General features: G+C 35.9%; 1 protein-coding gene across 3 annotated transcripts; it reads right to left on the bottom strand.

Annotated features, from left to right (window-relative positions):
• Positions 1-2,737: 2,737 nt before the first annotated feature.
• On the bottom strand, positions 2,738-23,517 carry LOC121294784 (fatty acyl-CoA reductase 1). Of its 3 annotated transcripts, none has more exons than XM_041218866.1 (12): positions 23,352-23,505; positions 15,305-15,522; positions 14,092-14,267; positions 13,590-13,769; positions 10,495-10,672; positions 10,088-10,132; positions 9,794-9,912; positions 9,490-9,557; positions 8,237-8,408; positions 4,172-4,301; positions 3,587-3,714; positions 2,738-3,078 (listed from the first exon to the last, which is right to left on the bottom strand). In XM_041218866.1, the coding sequence occupies exons 1-12, from the start codon at positions 23,407-23,409 to the stop codon at positions 2,916-2,918; spliced, it is 1,635 nt and encodes a 544-aa protein (XP_041074800.1). In that variant the 5' UTR covers positions 23,410-23,505; the 3' UTR covers positions 2,738-2,915. The 3 variants fall into 3 exon arrangements, with proteins under 3 accessions (XP_041074800.1, XP_041074799.1, XP_041074801.1); XM_041218865.1 differs by having other exon boundaries at positions 9,785-9,912; XM_041218867.1 differs by lacking the exons at positions 2,738-3,078; positions 3,587-3,714; positions 4,172-4,301 and adding an exon at positions 6,907-7,787 and having other exon boundaries at positions 9,785-9,912; positions 23,352-23,517.
• Between the last annotated feature and the right edge of the window lie 212 nt (positions 23,518-23,729).

Genomic DNA, 23,729 nt, shown 5'->3' on the forward strand with positions numbered 1-23,729 from the left:
TGTAACATGACAAATACTACAGAAGAGATACAGTACATTTCATTAGATTTCCTGGGCACTACATTGGACAGAAATTAAGCAGGAGAGCCATGTTACAGGAGCAAGAACAAAAACAGAGTACTTAACAAAAGTGAATAGGATGACAAACACACAAAACAGCACCACAGAAGAAAAAAATATAATTTGTATAGTCTGCAGTTAAATACAATAAAAGTGTAATGCCCTCTACTTTGCATACATCCATATTACTGTATTCCACAGGTTGAGCTACCCTGTTGATTGGTGTGTCTGCATCTCTGTTTTACAACTTGGGATTGCTTGAATAACACAATTAATTTGCCTCTAATTGTCCTCTGAAAAACATGCAAGTTCAACCAATGCAAGTGCATTTATTTGTCTGCAATAGAAGCAAGTTAATATATTTAAATATCTGAAGGGGGTTAAAAGGTACTCGACATTAGCTTTTGATCAATTAGGAAACGCGACAAAGAAAATACAAGCTCAAGTACTAAAGTAAATGTGCTTACAAAGGTCTCTCACATCCTTTACCAGATGTGGTCCTCAACCTATGCACTGGTTTGTATATTAGGTACACTAAGTTCCTAAAAGCCATATTGTTATTCAGACATAGCTCAGCTATATTTCAAGGTATCTTCATGCATTCAGGTATCTTAATAAATTTCCATTAGATACACAAACCAGTATATCTAATTTTAACATATTCTGAAACACTCAATTTAGTTTAAGGTGGTTAAACAGGTTACACAATTACAGACATGCAATGTGTCAGAGATAGTGAAGGTCTTACATACATCTCACACACCACTCTTGCCGCTTTAAGTGGCTAATGAAAGCTTTGTGAAAGAAATAAACTGGATAACCCCCCCCGTCCACCCCCCACACTACTAAAGATAAAATAACCCTGCATCTAAATGTAGTTCTTGGAATGACATCACATTAGCATATATTTAAATTAATCAGTTAGATCTCAGTACATCTGAAACTTCTCTACAGTTTAGCTCACCTTCAATTGGGCACTAACATCATCCACATTTTAAACTGTGGCATTGTTTATTTATTTTTTGTTTTGTTTTGTTTTTTTAGTAAATAAATACATTGCATTACATTTTCTAAGCAAAAAAAATAAAATGGTTTATTCTAGATCTCTGCTTTCAAAACAAACCACCTTCTAATAATCTTCTTATTTTTTTTTAATAAATTGACTATCTAAATAGAGTTTTACAGAAACAGGATTAGAAAACACAGTCCTCAGATTTCTCTTTTCACGTATTGTTTCAACACATTGTCTGAAAATTCAGGCACAATTCAAATTCCTGTCAAATGTGTTTATATCTAAAGGTGACCAAACTATACATTACACCCTATGTTTCTACAACAGATTAAAAAGGAAGAATTTCCTTTTGCTATATATCACAGGATAAAATGCTGGACACAAGCCCAATATTCAAATTCAGAATATGACAAAGTTGAACAAAGCTTAACAAATCACAAACATCAAAAAGAGAAACAACTTCAGATCTAGGTCCTCGTAGGACAGCATTGTATCACTGCAAGAATTAGACAAGTAAAGATCTCTAAATATTAGGTATGGTTTAACACATTTAAACTCCATTCTCAAAGCACTTTGCTCCCAAACATAACCACACAGTACATGTTTAAGTATTAAACATGTTCTCATTTTGTAACATTTTTTTCTTGTAAAGTTACAGATTAGAATAATTAGATTTGAAAACAGACACTGTAGTATAATAATATTACCAGGGCAACTAGAAGATGAAATTACATTATTCAAATAAGGAACACTATTATAACATCTGCATCTTTTTCTCTCAAACAAATACTGACACTTTCCAACAAGTTTGGTAATGCATTCGTTGAACAGACAGACCTTCCTAAGTCCACAGTCTGAGATACAGTAGGTTTGGTCAGGTCTAACATAAAATACAGAAAATTGCATTCCTGGATTATACACAACTTGGGCGATGGGGTTACTGGATCTAGACTGGTGGTGTGAAAAACAGGACATGAAATCTGATCTTAGCACGCCTACGTTTTAGTGTCAATGTTTGATTACAGGGAGTGCCTAAAGCTATCTAAAGGCTGCATGATATTCAAACAAGACTGGGCACTGTATTAAGTAGAAATATACATTATATATTTTCTTCTAGCAGAAAACCCTTTGGCCTGCTGGTCAAACTTTGAGAAAAAGCTTGAGCTAGCATTTTAGTACAGGAATGCTGAAAAATGAAGAAAGAAAGAACACACAATATGTAATGAAAGGCACTATAATGAAATGTGGGAAATGACAGGCAATAAAATAGTTGAAATAAAAGTGACAGGAAACTACAAGACTCCATGCTAATATGAGCTGAGTTTCTGATCCAAGCTGTCTCGTGCTTACACAGGCACACAATACATTGTAACTCTTAGTATTATTGCTACCAGCAACTCTTGTCCCATGCACAAAAAAAAAAAAAAAAAAAAAAAAAAAAAAGCAGAGTAGAGCTACCACCACCACCCCCAAAAAGCAGCAGCCCTGTATTTCATTGCAGGCCTTCCTAACTCAGCATAGTTTACAGCACCTTAAATTAGGTAAGCAAGTTTACTCATTTAACATTAAAAGGTGCTTATGCCTTGTAGTTTTTTTTAAAAATTTATATATATATATATATATATCTATATAATATATTATATAATATATATATATATATATATATATATAGATATCTATGAAAGGTGAGTTGAATAAGCTATATAAAATATAGAACACGCAGTGAACAGAACTAATTTGACATGTCAGTATCAACAGCAAAATACTGACAACGCTGTCCAGGGTTTGTAAAGCATTCCATCAGATGCATAGCTGTCTGGGGTCTCGTGCCCCTTAACTCTTTTTAGTACCTCATGGTGCTGGATGCTCTGAAGTAGGATAAGAACTTGTAGCACAGACTGACCACGAAATACCAGATGTTTCTTGCCATTTGTGACCGTGCAATGAATACGCGCCAAATCATGACCACCAATATAGTATTGAAAGCATAGCGGATGTTTCTCAATCTGAAAGAAATAAGCAGGAAATTTTACACACAGCAAGTGAGTCTTTCATGTGACATGGCAGAAGTAATGTTGAATTCTACCACAGCAAATTAGATTAAATTTTGTGGCTCTGTTTTACACTTAACAACTAACATTTTAAAACTTCCACATTACAAATTATATTTCCATTTGTTAAATACCAAGCAGGATCTTGATCACCAATTAAGAAAATATGCCTGGTTTAGAACGGTTTCTGAATGGGTCAGTCAGGTAAATAACCTCCTAATTTCAGACATTACCAAGTGAAACCTGACATTTAAAAATGTTACATTGAAAATCTGAAAATCAGATCCCCTAATTAAAAAAAAAAAAACATGCATTTCTAGATACATTAAGTATTCCAAGATTCCACGTCGTTCATTATGCATAACAGCATTTTCCCCAGAATGCTCTTCTCAGCTAACAGTACTAGCTATTCAGTAGAGAGCTCCCAGTCAATGGAATTCCTACAGCTGAAATTAAACCTTACTTGTTCAGATGTTTCCTTGCAGCTGGCAGCCCAGATAGTTCCTCATTCAGCACATATTTCTTGGTTCCCATGCAGTAGTTCTCCATGTATTCAGCCCAGTGTAACTGTCTAACATCAAAGTTAAACACCTACAAGAAAAACAACAGTACTTTGTACACTACACTCTCTATGTGCATAGTTAGTCATGTATCTAGAGTTATTTTTGTAACCCTGTATTGAAAAAAGATTCTGGCATTTTTTTCAACAACCTTTTACTGTAATAAACCCCAAAAATTGCTGTTAGCTCCACAGCTACACCTTCCCATAAGTAACAAAATTAATAACCACAAACTGGCAGGAAATCATAGGAAGTTGTGTGCTTGCAACTGAAATTCTTTCATAAGTGTAAACAACCAAAATGGGCCCTGCAAGTTAACTACAGAGGAATGTAACAGACAGGAACTGTAGCATACTACAGAATGTAGGACTGTTTTAGAAAACAGTCCTGAAATGCCTGGTTTAACAGGTATGAGAAATAAAAGAATGTGTGTGGGTTGGTCACTGTTCAGAAAAGCAGTAGGCTGGTGTCAGAGAATGGCTGCTTACCTTCTTGTCCTCTGGGCTTAGCTGGCTCATCAGCATGGCTGTGTTATCTGTGCTCCAAACCCAGGAGTGGCTGGTGAAATACTCCAGCAGCATCAAGGCTTTGTGGAGTCGAGTGATTGTTTTCATCATTCTACACAGCAAAAGAGGCAGCAGGTATAAACAAACTAGCAAGAGAAGTGATGCAACTATTACTCAAGATTGACCAATCCAGCATATATACATTGCAGTACATTTTTTGTAGATAGCCTACAAGTGTCCTGCAACAGCAAATTCATATTTCTTTGCATCTCTAAAGATGAAGTAAGAGGTTCATTAATATAAATGTCCCAAGATGAAATTTTCTCCAATGGCACTAATATTGCAGTGTACCTTGATACTGCTGGATTGGTTTGTTGAAATCGATTATGTAACGGCTTTGATTTTAAATTAACAAGAATGTAATCAACTTTCAGACATTTCTTTCCCATTCAGATCTTTAAAAGAAAGTGGTACTATACATGTGTCATATATACCAAATGGGAATAGAAAGGTAATTTTGCACTTGGTTGGAAAATTAACAGTTTGATGCTCATCTTCCAACTGGAAGTTTTTATTCATTCATTTATGTATTCATAAATTCATTACTTATTTATTTTTATAATTAGGCATTTGTAAAAGTTAATCTTCACTCCAAGCCCTCTGGGTGCAACACTAGTAGAAAAATAAAATAAATTTAAAAAATTAATAAAATTAAAAAACACCTCCACAGACTGATTAAAAAGAATTGGATGCTTTCAGATTTTTTTTTTTTTTTTGAGAGTACCACACATTTATTACAAAAGAGCACAACCAGAAAGTTTGTGATCCATTTACAGCCAGGACAAATATGTCAAAGCTCAAGACTGCAATGTAGATCACAATGGGGCAGCCACTAAACATTTACTCCAGCGCAGTTTGCAAAATGGAAAAATTACCTGGATATATGTTACAGAACCAAGAGGAAACCACCATGTATTAACATTGGAAGTTTTGTAAATATATATATATATATATATATATATATATATATATATATATATATATATATATATGCTCACCCTTTATAACGCTATAGTGAGGAGCCATAGTTACAAGACCGTGCTATTTGTGTTCTGCCTTATAACGAGTATAAAAGGGCTACTGTAATGGCATTATGGAAAATATGGGAGCCACGACCCTACCATGTTATAGCCGATTCCGCACTATAACGAGACGTGTTATAATGGGTTAGCAGTGTGTGCAATATACATACACTACCGGTCAAAAGTTTTAGAACACCCCCATTTTTCCAGTTTTTATTGAAATTTAAGCAGTTCAAGTCCAGTGAATAACCTGAAATGGTACAAAGGTAAGTGATAAACTGCCAGAGGATTAAAAAAAAAGTTTAGGTTACCAAAAACTGAAAAATAATGTACATTTCAGAGTTATACAAAAAGGCCTTTTTACAAACCCTCTGTCTGTATAAAAGCAGTGTTGGAACAGACTGTGTTACTACACTCTCTTAAGCATTATTTGAACAGTATTGTACTGCAGGAAGTAGTATATTGCTATCATAATGGCGAGAAAAAGGCAATTAACAAAGGAAGACAGACAGGCCATTATAACCCTTAAAAGTGTAGGTCTTTCCTTTAGAGAAATTGAAAAGAAAGCCAAGGTGTCAGTGAGTATAGTTTTCTACACCATCAAAAGGCACTTGGAAACTCGAGGAAACTCTGACAGGAAGTGGTCTGGCAGACCCAAAGCCACAACAGAATTAGAAGACAAGTTTCTGAGAGTCAACAGCTTGCGTGATAGGTGGCTCACTGGGTAACAGCTTCAAGCACAGCTTAACACTGGTCGAAGTAAACAAGTCTCAGTTTCAACTGTGAAGAGAAGACTTTGAGCTGCAGGTTTGACAGGTCAAGTGGCAGTAAGAAAGCCATAGCTAAGATGGCAAAATAAGAAAAAGAGGCTTGCCTGGGCCATGAAGCACTGCCAGTGGACTACTGAAGACTGGAAGAAGGTCTTATGGACCGATGAATTTGAAATCTTCGGTTCATCACGCAGGGTTTTTGTACGCTGTCGAGTAGGCGAAAGGATGGTTCTTCAGTGTGACACCAACTGTCAAACATGGAGGAGGAAGCGTGATGGTCTGAGGCTCTTTTGCTGGATCCAGACTCGACAACTTGCACAGAATGAGTGGCACCCTGAACCAAAATGGCTACCACAACATTTTGCAGCGCCATGCAATACTCTCTGGTATAAGCCTAGTTGGTCAGGGGTTCATCCTACAGCAAGATAATGACCCAAAACATACCTCCAGGCTATGTCAAAACTACCTTAGAAGAAAAGAACAAGACGGTAGGCTTCAAATCATGGAATGGCCAACACAGTCTCCAGAATTAAACCCCATCGAGCTGGTTTGGGAGGAACTGGACAGAAGGGTGAAAGCAAAGCAACCTACAAGTGCAACACATTTGTGGGAACTTCTGCAACAGTGTTGGGAAGAACTTTCTGAACAATATTTTATTTCCATTGTAGAAAGAATGCCACGAACGTGTTTGGCTGTTATCTGCAAAAGGTGGCAACTTTGAGTCAAAAATTTAGATTAAATTTGTTAAACAAAACGATTCCATGATTTCTTTTTTTTTTATCTCCAATTGTTTATTTGTTCTATGCTTTAATTTCAGAGACATTGAGACATTAAACTGCGTAAATTTCAATAAAAGCTGGAAAAATGGAGGTGTTCTACAACTTTTGACCAGTAGTGTACATACATATAATTTATTTTTTTAATTTTTAGGTAAACTTTGCACAGGAGGAAATACTAGGTGGATCTCGTTAAACACGTAGGCCTTCATGATGGGGTGAAAACACTTGTCTGAAAATGCCTGAAATGATTGACCTGATCTTGCACTAAGGGTATTGTTCTGAACAAAGAAAAAATTAAATGAACAGTTTGGCTCATTGTTCATTAGTAAACTTTGTTTTGTCACAGACTTGATGGCATGGGTAACTAAAGAATTCCTTTACTTTAAGTTCTTCAACTGAAACCTTAAAAAATACTCTAAATAAACTGTGTATTAATAAAACATGAAAATTATGAAACCCTAATTTACTTCACGCTCAATGTGCTACAATGTGACTGTATGGTTTTATGTTTTGTAATATTATGTGGCAGTATTTTTTTTTTTTTTTTTTTTAAATAAATGCATTGGTACAATACTGCATCAGCAAAGCATATTTATGTAACATGCTGTTTACTTGTAAGCAAGCTAAAAGCACTATAAAAAAATAATAAGAAAAATAAATACTCATGCTTCAGTGCACAATTCAGGATTAATACAGCATTACCAATGCCATGAAGTCTATGGACCCGTTGCTTGCCTCCTCCACCACAATAACAACATTACCAGAACCGGGTGGATTTGGCACTGTACACCTTACCGGGGTTTCTGACCTGTCAATCTGAGACACCCATCATACAGCAGAGCTGGCACTGTATGACAGACAGCTGTCCAGTACTGAATCGTAAAAGAGTTGGAACGGAGTGTAATATTGGGGCGCCTGATTGCCTGTTCTAAGGGGTTCATCTTGAAGGACACATTTATACAATTTTCTGTAGAGGAAATAATATCATAGCCATTTTAAACAGAGAAACATAATTAACACAATGCAAGGATGCATAATCTTAACCTCTGAACTCAAATGCGCAAAAAGCACATTCAATGTCTCTTACAGATAAACCCATATAAATTAACCCTGGATATCGTAATGAGTATCCTTTTACTTATCCTTTTAAAATTTTTTATCAGGCATTACATTTTATTAAAAGATCAGAAAAGTATATATTATATCAGGGGAATCTCAAAAGGTCATTACTTGTGTGTTCTTGCAAAACCAAGAGACATTCCTAAAGTTTGAAAACTATGCATCCTTCTCTCAAACCAAGTCATCCTTGCATGTATCCTCTGTATTCACTACAACAACATTATTATTTGGTTGTGCAGGATGATCATTGTTTGAGCTCATAATAATACAACAGAGGGCTAAGCAAGCCACGGTTACCTTGGTGTTCTTCCAGTTATCCTGAGGTAGAGATCATATAAGAATGCTGGTGCCTTATGGCTTACAGCAATCCAGTACTGATAGATTAGGTGATTGGAGGTGAGATTAACATTGGGCCGTCTGAAGGCCTGCTCGAGAGGGTTCCTCTTGAAAGTGGATATTACATGGTACTCTAGAGAGAAAAGTGTTGTGAAATATGGAAAAGTAGCTCCTGCTTCCTATCAGGAAAATCTTGCTTATCTTCAACTGCACTAGGATCTGAATTGAATCAAAATTATAGCAAAAGCAGTAGAAAAGCAGTTTTATAACCAAAGCAGCACATATCAGCCATTTGCAATAGAAGAATACAGCAAAGCTATAACAGGGATTTAATCCAGTCCTATGTTGCTGTTTGTTATTAGAATAAACTCATGATCCACATATTCCAGTTATAGTGCCATGCAGCACATATAGAAGACTTAAGCGTTTTCAATTTGACTTCAAGTTCCAGTGCACCAGAACCTGTTGTAAAAAGGTATTACCATGGCTTACTTTCTCCCCCCATAATAGCACTACACTTACACTAGCATTCTTATTACAAGATGTAATACACAATGCAGTCTGTTAACTATACAGTGTAGCTCTCGACCTCCCATGATAATCAGGAAGCACTATATTGCAAAAAAAGGGAAACAATACTAATCCAAAAAGCAAAACCACAGACATCCTTTAAAGTTCTCTCTATGGGACGCTATAAAGAGCTGCCAGAAATTTGCATTTGCAGATCAGGTTTACAGTGCATAAATAAAAGTTGCAAATATACAACCACACTTATTTCTCTGTCAGGGTCATGTTGCTTGTTTGTTGTTGGCCATCTTAGAAATGTAACATTTTTTAAATTGTAGTATGGGTAGGATTTGGTAACTGGCTGCCGCCTTAATTATTTTACAACCCTGATAGTCACTTAAATACACGTTCTAGCCATACCATTTGAAATATTTTCATATCCTGAATTAGCATACGATTTCCGACAATAAAAGCGAGGGCAGCAATGATGTTAATAAAGCTAAAAAGAGGCGATAGCACATTTTTTAAATCAATTAGCAGTGGCTTATCTTTTTTTAACTTCAATAAAAACAGTAACCACTGTTTCAGTTCATTCATTACAATAAGATGACATTAATCTAAAACAAATATTTGCTGCATATCATTTGACTCATATTGATTCTTTCCTAGAATATAGAATAAACAGATAGTAAAAATGTTTTCCATACCAACTTCACCCCAGTGAAAGGGGTTAACTCCGCCTGTTGTGCAGTTGTACACTAACACATTTCTTGGCCTGCAAGAAAATCATACTCGTTAAAACACTTCATTTATCTTGTTGATTATTACTTTGAATTTGTCATTGCATACTCACAACAATTATGGACAGCACTAAGCTCTATGTTCATCACTAATACTAAATGCAACTTGACCTACTTTATGCACGTGTACAGATTCTGATCCCCTGATACTGAAATAACTGTAGTGACCTCAACCTAAATCAAAGCTGAAAAGCCTTGTTACCTAGTGTACCTGTGAACTCCTGAATACCAAGCCGCAGCTAGTGTATGGTTGACAACTACATCTACAGGAACAAGATCTGCAACTGCGTTATTTGAAGCCCTCATGGTGCGGAGGATTCCCTTCCCAGCCTGAAAAGAAGACAACAACCTTTAATATCAGAAGAATATGACTAAAGTGCCAAGAAGAAGCTTCTTCCTGTCCAATCGCCTAGTGAAAATGCTTACTTTAAATCAAGCATCTAATTCAATGGTACTTAAGATGTGCACTCTCATTCCAAATCACCAAGATTAAACATGTACTTACAGCAATAAAGATTCCACTGGGACCATTAAAATTATCAATCCAGCCCTATTGGGATGGGAGAAAAAACAAACACGTCACTCAAGGCTTCACAATTTTTACACGCACAGCATTTTTACGCATTAGACCACTAAGACCATAAATAACAAAAGTACTTTTTATCTATTAATACTAAACCTAGTATGGTTTACTGTGCCCGATTCACAAAACCTTATTAGGTGGCTATACTTGCACCATCTGCTAACCACCTGGATGCCCATAAAATAGCACCACTTTTGCAGAAAGCAGGCTATTTGCTTTTGCAAAGCTGGCCATTTTTTGACATTCCATAATTTGTTTTGCATGACACAAATAAATCGATTAGTTGCTTTAAAGCACTCTCCAATAAAGCTAGTTTCAGTTTTACTCACAGGAAATGGTTCTTTCCAGCTAGCTCCGACAATAGAAGGTCTGATGATTACCACATTGAGGTTCCCGCATTCCTGCTGCACAACATGCTCTGCCAGAGCTTTCGTATATGTGTAGGTGTTGGGCCTTTCACCAATTAGCTTTGGTGTGATTTCATTGATCAGTTTATCATCCATCCACCTGTTGGAAACAACAAATACAAATGTAATACATTTGATTGGTACAATAATAGCCACTTTTGATAAATATGTTATCATCGCTAAAGCACCTTTCACACTGGCATGCTCTACCCGGGTCAGAACCTGACGCCATGCAAGTCGGGTACGTGATTTCACACTGGTTTTGATAAAGTAGGGTTGACCTGGGTGACAGACTCAAGTGCACAGTGCACATATCAATGCCCATATCAATGACACTTCTATTCAAGCTTCTCTGGATTGAACCACTGGCCCAAATGTTGATTGGAACAGATGTTTCTACATCCTTGCTGCAATCATGCTGTGTGTCAACTAAAATGTTGTTTCACACTACGCAGGACTGTGAACTGGGTAGCCAGGGCCCAGGTTAGAGTGCCAGTGTGAAAGAAGGGCTTTGTGGGGTGCTTACTCCTTCACCTACACTATAAAAAGCACTGTACTGTATGAATTGTGGACCATGATCAAAATCTGTGCAATGTCCAGAAACAATCTAATAAATCCTATTCAAATGCACAGATTAGCTCATGTTAGATTTTAAAATATAGAAAAAAAATTAGTATCAGGTTTATTGCTAAACCAGCAACTCTAATACCTCTTCTTTATATTCGGGTATTGAATTCATATTTCTAGGTGTGTGTGTGTGTGTGTGTGACAGTATGTTAATAAACATAAGATACATTACCCTATACATGCTTTTTAGATGGCATTTGCAGGGCTAGGCAATGTCCACTACTTCTCCAAACTGAACTTTCTAAGATCTACACTATCATCATCACTGAAACAGTTTGTTTGTTTTGAAACCAGAACGAGACACCAAGCAAAACCTAGACCTGCCTCATGCCCACCATTTTAACTTCGGTAAATAAATCTTTTAACAATCAGAATAGTGTATGAAGAAGATGCCTGTCTCAATAATGGAAGCACTTAAGACTGTATGGTTCCAAAGTAACAGTAAGTATATCAGGCGATTCTTGTATTGCTTGATTCATCATTATAATGGCCACACTTTAAATATATAACAAGCATTCAAATACACAGCTTAAAATGATTTACCTGGACATAAACAGCTTCACACTAATAACTTGCCATAGAGGTCAGTTTTATTTATTTATTTATTGTTTACATACTGTACAGCTAAATCTCTAGACCTAGTTTACTATACAATCAATATTCAATCAGGAAACTACTTCTATAGTTTCAAAACTAGAAAGAACTTTATAAGGGATAAAGCTTTTAAACTTGCATATTTTAAACTAAAGACTACATACAGTAAATGCATTTTGAGCCCAACATTGAAAATTAATAAGATTACTATATTCCAGCTATGGCCAAAAGGTTTGCATTGAGACAACTAATAAAAAAAATAAAAATAAAAAACACACGATATGAACATGATTTAGATATTTTATTTAGCTAATAATAAAAAAAAAAAAGTATGTGTATGTGTGAGTGTGTGTGTGTATATATATATATATATATATATATATATATATATATATATATATATATATCTTATATATATATATATGATATGATGTTGCAAAGCCATGACAGTAGTACGGTATTTCATGTGAGATTTCAAAATGTCACAATTTTAAATTTGTCAGATTTTCATTAAATATGTGGAAAACTACAAAGCAGTATGTAGTTTGATATGTTAACATAACAATATTCAGCAGGTTTCATTCGAAGTTACTTAATTCTATAGGATGATGTAAAGCATTTGGTCATAGCTGTATATCTATCTAACAATGTACCAAAGTATTTTTTTTTTCAGATCCGAGCAGACATGTAACAACTTTGATATACTGTCCTTGTACTTTATTTTCATAAATATTAACAAAGATACAGTGTTCCCTCTATTTCACAATCTGACCAACACATTTGGGAGGCAGTGAAATACTGAAGGGTCGTTATAAACTAAAAGTACATTAGCACAATTAACCACATTTATGAACCACTGACATATGAAATCACAAGGGAGCACTGTATGGTACGCTGAAAGATCAAACTGAATTTATGATCAACCAAACTAAAACCCAATCTCAAAATCAATGTTAAGGGCAAAAAAAATGCATTTTAACGCACAGTAAAAAAAGAAAACAAAAAGGCATCAATATATCTGGTCACGAAAACAAAACAGTAACTTACTGAATGAACCACGTGATGCTGATCCTCAAGGCAAAATGACAAAAAACATGTAAAGAAACAGGACTGCAACTACTGGGAATATTGTTTAAATTACACACTGTACAGTTTTAACTATAAACACAAACAGCTGAAGAGCTCATTCGGAGCCAGATGGAAGAATCAGTGACTCTCAAACAAAAGCATAAAACTTTTCAATAACAGTGCAGATTCCAGGCTTTTGATACAGCATGTACCAACACACAGTACCTATACTGCCTGTGGACAAAAGGAGTATACTTCATCCATCCTTGGGTCCAAAGTGGTAAGAACAAGCGCGGTTTTTTTTTTTTTTTTACCTGAATGAACTAGCCTGAAATTTAAACAATATTTACAAAGACTTTAAAAAAAACCTGAAAAAAAAAAAAAGCACCCACCAGGTGAAAGCACACCACACATACTACGACAATGACAATTATTATGATAATTAAAAACAGTAAACGGGTATAGAAATATGCTTCCCATTGTATAGTATTTACATTTTTACTTTGAGCCAATTGCCTCGTTGTACACTTTTTAAACAACAGATGTTAACAGGTTAACGAATCTCCACCTTTATAGTGGGGTGCCTGGCCAGTATGGAATCACTGAAGTTTAATCAGGTAAACTAAGGCCAGTTGATTCTCAACCCCAACCTGCAGGAACAGGGCACAGTAACATTTCCTCATAAAACCCTTGAAAGAAAGAAAATGAGTCTGGCTGATATAACTTACTCCAAAGCATCAATCAGTTTCTTGTGATCCACAGGAGGAGGGTAAACAACTTCTTCAATAAGCTTGCGGTTACAGTTTGCGTAAGCGGTTGAAACATGAAGGAAAATCTCAAGATGTTTCATTCTGTGTGCCAGAGCCAGAAGCTTCTGTGTAGCCAGGACATTCAACTGCACTGCATCCCTGCAAAAGGAACATAAAAACATGGCTACTGGGAACAGATTAGAAATCAAAGGCATTTCAATCAAATAATCAATGGTGATTTATAATAAATAATATACAAAAGCAAACATCCAGATACGCAAGATCATGTATTTTTAAAATAACCAAATTCCACCTTACTCACCAAGTTAAGAAATTCTGTTTTAAAATTAAGATGACATTGCAAGTAATATACTGTACATCTGAAGTAAGCAGAGGCTTTATAGGTTGTAGCACAGGACAGTCATGCTGCACCCAGTGAAGTACTGTATTATCAGAGCAGAAACTGATTGCAATTACTCACTTCAGTGATTCATTGAATCGGACAGTGGCAGCACAGTGGAAGACTATCTGAATGCAGTCAGCAAGCTTCTCTTGGTCTTCTTTGCTCAGGTCAAGTTCGAGCTGCGTCAGATCACTGCTTATGGCTATGATCTTATCTTTAAAATCAGGCTGCTCCTCTCTCAATCTGTCAAACAGCTGAAAATAAATATTGTCCTCATAAAGCACACAGTATTCTAGGATTGCTGTTGTATGTAAGTACTAGGAAGTATGCAATAGACAGCAAAGTTTTTGAGGCCTTGTGTTTGTGCGTGTGTGATCCCCCATTTAATACATTAGACATACACGTTTATATAACAAGCACACAAACTGTTTATTTTTAGACCTGTATTAACAAATTGAATAAACATTCATTTCTAAGATACAGAGCTAGTGTAGAAACCAAAAAAATAAGTTTTCTGTTTACTGTTTTAACTGTAAACCTAAAACTATCTGACTGTCCAATAAAAATATACATTTTAATTGTATTGTTTTTTTCTCTTAAAAGAATGTGAACCAGCGCTTTAAAATCCATTGTGTCCCAAGTATATATTGTCACAAGTATATATTTTTATTATTTGTGTTGTTATTGTATCAGCATTGTGAAAATCAGCTAACATATCAACCAGCAATGTGTTTGTGTTTAGAGCCGAGTGCATTGTGTTTAATCAAACCCGTTTCTTAACAACCATTCAGGACTTCAAGGGCTTTTAGAGCAAATATGTAAAACTTTTTGGGATGTTTGCCAGTAAAAAGAGGAACAGAAATAGCAATGCTGATGTATGGTTTTGTACTGCTGCAGCAAACGCACAATTCTTTAGCATTTGTGATTAATACACTGCAGATTGCCTTTACATATCTGCTTGTCAATCCTATGGTTTTCAGGACCTGCTACTTATTCAAACATTCACGAACCTAGCCCATGTCACAAGACAAGAAAGACAGATTCTAAAGCAGGGGTCTCCAACCCTGGTCCTGAAGCACCCCAAATCCTCAGGCTTTATAGGAGTCGATGTCATCAATGGCTAAAGATCTGGAACACTTGTTAATCTTGACTAATTAAGACAATAATTGGTGCAATTAAGTAACAGAGCTCGTTGAAACGAAGACCAGAAGACCCAGAAGCTCTCTAGGACTAGGACTGGAGACCCCTGTTCTAAAGAATGGCTTTTAAATTTTTTTTTTATATAACCTACCTTACAGATCACCATTTCCTCTATGCGTGCCTCGGGGGCCTGTCCTGCTTTTTGCCTAACCAGCACATACACTGCCTTGACTTTGGGGCAGGATCGGAGTAGTTTCTCAAGCAGCACTTTGCCCATGAAACCTGTGCCACCCGTGATGAGGACATTCTTCCCCTCGTAGTATTTAGGGATGGAAGCCATTCCAGCTTGTGTATTACAATATATTTTGTCTGAAAAATAAGAAAATAATATCTAGTTTCATGAATCCCACAGAACATTAGGGCACTGTGTAGGGCACATAGCAAGCAAATCAGCCTCAATTTTACTTAAAGCAGGCCTATAATGTAGAAATGTTCATTGTTTCAATGTGCAAGCCCATGTAAAACTTTCAACATGTATTTAAGCAGACATAAATACTGTTGGTTATAACATTAAAGCAGCCCATATCATTCAGCTACAGTTTCAAAAGCATTACCTTTATATAATGACTCAGAAGCTAAAAAAAAAAAAAAAAAAAAAAGTTTCTACTGTGGTGTACGCCCAAAGTATACAGAAACTCCCCCCCCCCCCCCCCCCCAAAAAAAGTTATTTTGCTTTTAGAATTTAAATTTTTTGCAGCTCAATGTTAAAATCACTCCCCAAGCTAAAGTGCAGGTCTCAATATGCATAAATGTAGTTAAATGATGGCTCACCATAGAATTAGTATTAAACACCATTAGAAACATGTACCTATGCATTATGAAACCCCTTTATAGTGCTATACCTTAAATTACATCATACAAATCCATTAGGAGCAATCAACCTTATCAAGTTAAACTAATCCTTGATTCAATTAAGTTAGCAAACACATATAACCACTACTGTATGACACTCTACAATATGTATTACCAATAGTGTACTGTACTATTAAAGCAAAGACTTCCCATCCTAAATCATAGTTTTATTTTACGTCTGAAACGTCCTGAAATAAATTGTTTAATCATTTAAACCTTTCAGCAGGCAGGAGTTTTCTTTGAAAGTAATCAATACATCTTTATCCTTATCTCATGATAAACGGGTAGAAAATAATGCAGTTTTAATACATTTTCTGTCCCATTATGCCTTATTACCAGGGATCCTAGGAATCCGTTTGCTGGGGAATAACACAGATTTTCTTGGACAATGTGGAAAAACATCGCTTTTCAGAGATTTTACACTTGGGGAGGTGCAAAAAACATGCAAGGCTTTTTTTGTTTGTTTGATTATAATAAATCAGTATATAAACATAAACACAAGCAACTTTGCTTTAAATTAAGTAAACATACCTGTCTAATAAAACTGCTTAAAGATCGGGTCATCGAGTTTGGAATGGATGAATTTCACGTGCTGTTACACTTGTAGGTAGAGCATTATAGAATACATGGGAAGCGCTACACATAAACTTAAAGCAAGGAAACAAACAAGATGAGGCCGAAACTGCAGGGCCATCGAACATACTGAAACAAACCACTGTGTTTGGATCATTTCAGCATCTTATAAATGCTAAAGAACAGTGTGAAACTGTTGTAAAAGCCGACTTCCTTCTGTACAAAGTACATCAACTGGTAGTTCATGATTTTTTCAGCAAGCAGATTAGGGAGGTGGTGCTATTACAACGTCAGACCAAGTGAAGCTGGAATGCTGCAGCTCTATTTTAACAATAGTCGTCTGGATGACGAAGACCAACTCAGTTGAACTAACATGATTTTTTTTGTTTTTTTTGTAATATTTGAAGTAAAAAAAAAAAAAGTAAGTTTGTTTGTTTTATTCATTGATGGCGCTGGTAAGCTTGTAACTTGCTTAGAATTTGAAAGTGTAACCATTTGGATTTTATTTATTTATTTATTTAGCAGACACATTTATCCAAAGCAACTTACACATGTTACACTGTAATATAAGGTTACATTTCAAGAATAATTAAAGTTATAAACTAAAATACAACAGAGACACAGCAAGTGTAACAAGAACAATAATGAACACTTCCTGTGTTAACTGATACCCAATAGTACTGTTTGTGTGTGTTATAATTAGTGCTACTGTATTTTGTTTTTTTGGGGGGCTTAGGTCAGCCAGGGTGTCCTCGGCTCACTGTGCACCAGCGACCCCTGTAGTCTGGCCGGGCGCCTGCGGGCTTGCCTGTAAACTGCGTTGTCCTCTGATGCTGTAGCTCTGAGATAGATGCATGGTGGGGCTGCAGTGTGAAAAAAACGGTCGGCTGACAGCTCACACTTCGGAGGACAGCGTGCGTTCATCTTCACCCCTCCCGAGTCAGTGCAGGGGTGGTAGTGGAGAGCTGAGCTTAAAAATAATTGGATATTCTAATTTGAGAGAAAATGAAATAATAATGAAAAAAACACAATTGGCAACTACTAAATTAAATTTAAAAAATAAATGTAGGAATGTGCCGTCACTCGGTAATTAGGGCGGGTTTAAAGTATTCTGAATGAATCAATGATACAAGTCAGGAAGGCGGGACATTGCCCAGCATCACTGGGAAATGTATTTTTTTTTTTGGTTTTATTTTTTAATGGGAAAAGGGTAAAGTCAACGTGAATTGAACCATTTCCACAGTTTTTCCTGTGTTTTCTGGTATTTACTGGCTATCCACTAATTTCATTTTTTTGTATCGGGGGCATTTTATTGGGTTTTATCAGTTAAAACAGAAAATCAGAAGCCCTACTTATAATGTGGCAGGGAAAACACATTTTTAACCCTTATATTTTACTTGCAGAAAAACGCAGTTTTTTTGTTTTGTTTTTTTATTTATTTATTTTTTAAAATCAGAGATTTATTTATTTAATTGTCCCAATAGGATCCCAGCTTATTACCAAGTGCCTACAGTAGGGACCTAACATAAGCACATCTAGGATCACAAAGAAACCAGGTGTTGGTGGAAAAGACACACCCAATTATAAACAGGAGGAGACGGGCACACCTAGAATAAGGTATGGTTTTCAATATTTAGTAAAATCTAACAATCCTGCAGCCAGCAAGAGGTACTGCATGAAGTTACCTGTAGAGTCAGCCAGCTTGTAACACTATTTTCCTTAAGTACTGGATCTACTTTAATAATTTATGTTTTTAACTTTCATTCATGGAAGCTCTACAACTAGGAGTCTACTTAAAATAGATGATAACTTAATAGGTTATGGAATAAAATTAGGATATCGCAGATCTGTTTAAACATTAAATAAACCTAATGAGATAATATTTCAGAGCACTACAAAAGCCTAAGCTGCCATTTGTTCAAGGCTAATAGTTGCTGCCGACATTCTCTGTCTCTGTGGTGTGAAGACTTGCCCATACATTGAGACTGCACGTTCCATCCATGATGCAGAAGTGCAAGGCAAATCGACAGCAAACAGTCCCAAAACTCGGTTACCCTCAAGAGCATCTGGCATTCTTTAATAAAGGACATATATGCAGCATGTTCGATGTCATGTTGTTTGTCCCATCCAGGAACTTATTTTATTAGTACAGAATCAAAAGAAATAAAGTGTGCCTATTCAGGTCTAGAATTCTAACTGCATTTAAAAAGTAAGCAGCAGGTTGTAAAGCGAAGTGGCTGTGCTAGATCTTACCTGTACTACTGATTTAACTTGGCTACAACCGACAGGAATACTTTTTGTCTGCGTCGACTCAAGCTGTTATTTGTTTTACACTCTGTTTAGCAGTCTCTGTAGTAGCCTTCTGTTTAATGTGCGATTCTGAAGCTAAATAGCGATCAGTTGTATTTTCTCCAAAGTCACAGTACAAGATGTGCAAAACAATTTACCTCCATCTGCATGTAAAGTTTCTTTGGAAAATGTTGCGACACGATTCTCAGCTGAAATATACTTTGCCTTTTTTTGCTATATCATCCATTTTTGGTGTTTTACCTCCAATGCTGAAAACTAGATTTTAACAACCTAAATCAAAATAACAATGCAACACAGACTTTGTCCCCCTCCTACTGTAAAGTACAGGTCACAGAAAAGCCAGAACAGACGCACTGATAGGCTGATTAAAACATCGTTGTCATGTGAATAGTAAACAAAGTTAATCACTTAATTTTTTTAAATGGTATTTGTTTAAGTGCAATGCACACGGGGTGTCAAAAGAATTTAAAAAAAGCTTATCTACAGAACGAAGCCGAAGTCAAATAGTTTATTTTACAATAAGAATATCAGAATAAAGGCAGTATATAATCTGTGAACAAGCTTCACAATATTTATTTTGGTTTGATATTACTTTATGGATGGGTTTATTTGTAACTGGGACAAACATTGTTTTTCAAACCATTATCTAACATGTAAAGGGTGAAAAGTCTTGTAATCACTTCTGAGTGTAACTATGTAACCGTGCACCCAATTTACTTGAAATTCACTGGGTTCACCTATGGGATAATGAGGTTCACTTAAAAATGAGTAGACTGACAATCAAGTTACGAGGGGACACAAGAAACAATGTGTTTCGCTCTTGTTCTGAGAGTGGGACATTAAATGCTAAGGCAGCTGCAATGAGCAGATATAGATGTCAAATTAAAGAAGACCCAGAAAAATGGATAGAACACAAAATGAATGAAGCTAAAAGGTTACATGAATATAGGCTTCTTATGTCAGAAGAGAAAGTGCAGGAAAATAGGGAGAAATCAAGACAGCGTATGCAGCAATACAGAGAAAGAAACACAGAAGGCATTGGAGACTAAATCACTTTGTCCCATGCCTTGCTATCTATCAACCTTCTTTGTGTCCTTGAAGAAAAGAAAGCAAGAAATGGACTTCACCAAAGGAAGTAAAACATCAGAAAAGGATCCAGTGGAGAACACTGAACGTAATCTAGACACATTTTATTTTCTTACTTAACCTTTACAAAAATAAATGTATAACTTGTGAAAATGTTAATTTTCCATTATTTTACTATGGTTTCTCAGATATTTGGGATTCTTACAGCAGTTCATGAACTGTCTACGGGGATTTTATTTCATCGTTTCTAAGGGTGCATTCTGTTTTCTTTTCTAAAAGAGTAGCAGTTTGATATGTTTCTACTTTATTCTACTTCACTTACAGAAATGCAGTTCAGTTCTATGGTGACGGTCATGTTGCTATAATTCCTGAATCTGTTCACGATACACCACTTTCTTCAAAACTTTACCATCACTTAGAAGAGGAAATGGTTGCACCCCTAACCCTCCTATTATGTTCAGAATTTAGGTACATCTTTTTTGTTTTGTGTCATACTCACCCAATGCAATTTCAAACTAATTTAAAACAGCCTTAAACTGATTAAATGTTTTTATTTGCAAAGCTTTTACTCTTTTATGCTTTTTTAGTTCAGGTGCTGTGATAAAACTTATTTGACTGCCAGCCTGGGAGGTCCTCATTTTGGAATATCTTTACAAGTGAGATGCTGTTGCAACACTGACAGAGAAAATTAGGCAATGCCTTGTAGATATATATTGTTTGTTTTTTTGTTTATAACTATCTCCAGATATGTCAATTTACAGAAATAGTACAAATACAATAATAATAAAGAAGTTTATTTTATTCCTACACACAAATCTACATAGATAAATGCCACGGGTCACAGTGACCCGAAACATCTTATTTGCATACATGATCTGTTCTAAAAAAAAAAAAAAAAAAAAAAAAAAAAAAAACTCTCAAAGGTTCTGTTTTCAGAAGTTCATGACCCCAACTTAGGAAAAGTATAAAATATTATACAGAAAATGAAAGAAAAATAGCATTTAAGCTAATTGGAAACTAGTGTCGGGTCAAATAGACCCGAAACATAATAGGAGGGTTAACTAATATCTAATGTTTGTTGCCAAGACTTTAAAAACTATTCCACAAATATGACTTGATAATTTTAGTTCCTCACAAAAGATGATTGCTGGAGTATACAAATTAAATTGAAAGAATGCTGCCTTGAAGTTGCAGCCTAAAAGTAATACAATATTGATGAAATAATTTTCAAATGTATTTATTGGACTGTTTTAAAGGGGAAATCAAGTCTGTGTGTGCTACTGTATAAGTAAGAGGAGCAGGAGGCTGGTGGGAATGTAGTTCTGAAGTTCTTTTGAAGGGTTAAAGTGAAGCCATCTTTGGAAAGAACAAAGTGGAATGCAATTTAATAATGTAAAAAAAAAGTAGTCAAGATGTCAAAAATATATATATACACACACACCTTTCTTAAACAGTTGTAGCATATGGGGGAAAATGCAATGCACAAAAGAAAAAACAACTTGATTTCCCCTTTAATTGCATAATAAGTCATTGTAGAATAGTGGAAACTTTAGTAAAATGTTTGTCAAACATTTTTTTGTACTAGTTTTACAAGTTGTGCAGTAGTAGTGCATTTAAAACATTTTTTTCTTCTCTACGTACTAGCCAGGTATGCATTGGCCCCTAAAAGATGAATTTCACGATGACCCCTCAATTTCCACAAAATCGCGAATTAGGTAGACCCCTACTTATAACACATCAAAATGTATTACAATCTTTTCTTAATCATAATGAGGATTCAAAACTAGGACATAGTTTGAAAATAAAGTTAGGCTCAAAGTGGAACAGTGAACAGGCTGTTGGGACCAGTTAAACAGGTTTTGGGTAAGCATTCATAATAGGCAGCCTTCATAGTACCGTGTTAAACTTTTCTCTTTACTGTCCAGGTTTAAAATAACCCCACAGTAGAATAAGAATAAAGATAATCAACATGCATGTTGATAATATTTGACTGCTGATCACTGACAAAAGGTAGAGCAATTAACTTAAAGACACCAACTGAAGGGTATACAGAGTCTAGAACTAGTCCTACCACCATGTGCTCTACTGGGTGGGACCTGTAGCTGATCCATAAACAAGTAGCTAATTAACTGCTTGCTATAAGCACTCTCTTCATGAAGAAAGGCTTCCATGACAGATTATTATTATAATTGTTTTACACACAACGCCTAGGTGGTTGGCACATAACAAAATTATTGTTTTGTTCCTTTTAGATTAACGCAAAGTAGCCAAATTCATAATGACCATGTACAGTCTTTGCTTTTTTTTTTTTTTTTTTTTTTTTTGCAGCTGCATACCTAATTAAAAATATTCTAATGAGAGCTGTCAACTACAGTATGAATTCAGTTATTATTAGAATGCAATGCGCTGAACACCTTGCCATTATCATTCACTGAGGAATATCGCTATAAACTCATTACCAATTAAAAGTAAACCTGTGACAGCCGTCAGTCGGTTTGTAACGTGTAGTTGTATAATTTTAAGTACAGTATGTTCTAAATAACATGTACTGAAACAAAAACAGTTACTGCAAACTGCTGGAGAAAAACAGACGTACACTGCTCCATGTATAGCCTGATTGACTGGCTACGATTTCAATGCAACCGCGTTCTAATGATGTAATAGTATAGTGTAGACCAGACAGCAACCTGATTGACAGTAATATACTAATCTTACAACAGACAGCTCGCTAAAGTTGCACACCTCGTGCTACTTACCGCAAAATGCTATGTCTTAACCTAAATCTACCGACATACAGGATACACAGTTACAGTGCGAATAAACACCGCCACCATCACTCCAGTGGCGTTTACATTGCTATCACATGCCGTTTTATATAAAAAATAAACGGTACTATAAATTATATTACAGCCCTGGATTTATTTTCTCAAAGCGTGTTAAATCAAATGACTATGCTAGACCCGACTCGCACTTGGGTTTGTCAAAATCATTATGACTAATTCAACTGTGGTGCTTTCGTGACTCGTAAAAAACCAAAGGCCATGAACAGAACGATTGCTATATGTACGCAGTAGAAAACATAACTATATAAATATGCAGGGCCCAACGTCTTTTAATTTATTTTTTTCGTTATGCGATTCGCCGTATTCATAAACCAGGATGGAAAGATCCCGAATGAATCCAACACACTACTGCTTTCACCGGCGCCACTTCCTGGCAAAGTCCCGAGCCGTTTGAGGGAAAATGTCGCTGGAAAAAGATTACCTTCCCCGCCGACATGTAAATAAACAGCGGTAAAGGTTAATACATTATTATACCTGAATCAGTCGAGCTTTTTTCGTCTTGTTTTCCCTTTTTCTTACTCAGTACACCCATGCAGCTGTACGGCTGTACAATCCTCTCCGCCCAATGTTGATCAGGCCACTCAGCAGCCCCAATGAGGAACTAAAACAGGATTAACTAATCGAGCACGTTTCGTAAATCGAACAGGCCCGCCCGACAGCAAAGCACATGCGAGTCACGCACATTCTGCACACACAGGAGTGGTTTGCTAGGTGGAATGGTCAGAAAGTTGTGTGCCTAGCGTTTTAACTTATTAGCATTGTTGCGCATTTTCTTTTATGTGAATGAAGGTTTATCTTGGACAGAGCCTGTTAGACTGCAGTTTAAGAATTGGCTCAATTGCATACTATTAA

This window comes from Polyodon spathula, chromosome 19, assembly GCF_017654505.1.
Source record: "Polyodon spathula isolate WHYD16114869_AA chromosome 19, ASM1765450v1, whole genome shotgun sequence".
Classification (NCBI taxonomy): Eukaryota; Metazoa; Chordata; class Actinopteri; order Acipenseriformes; family Polyodontidae; genus Polyodon; species Polyodon spathula.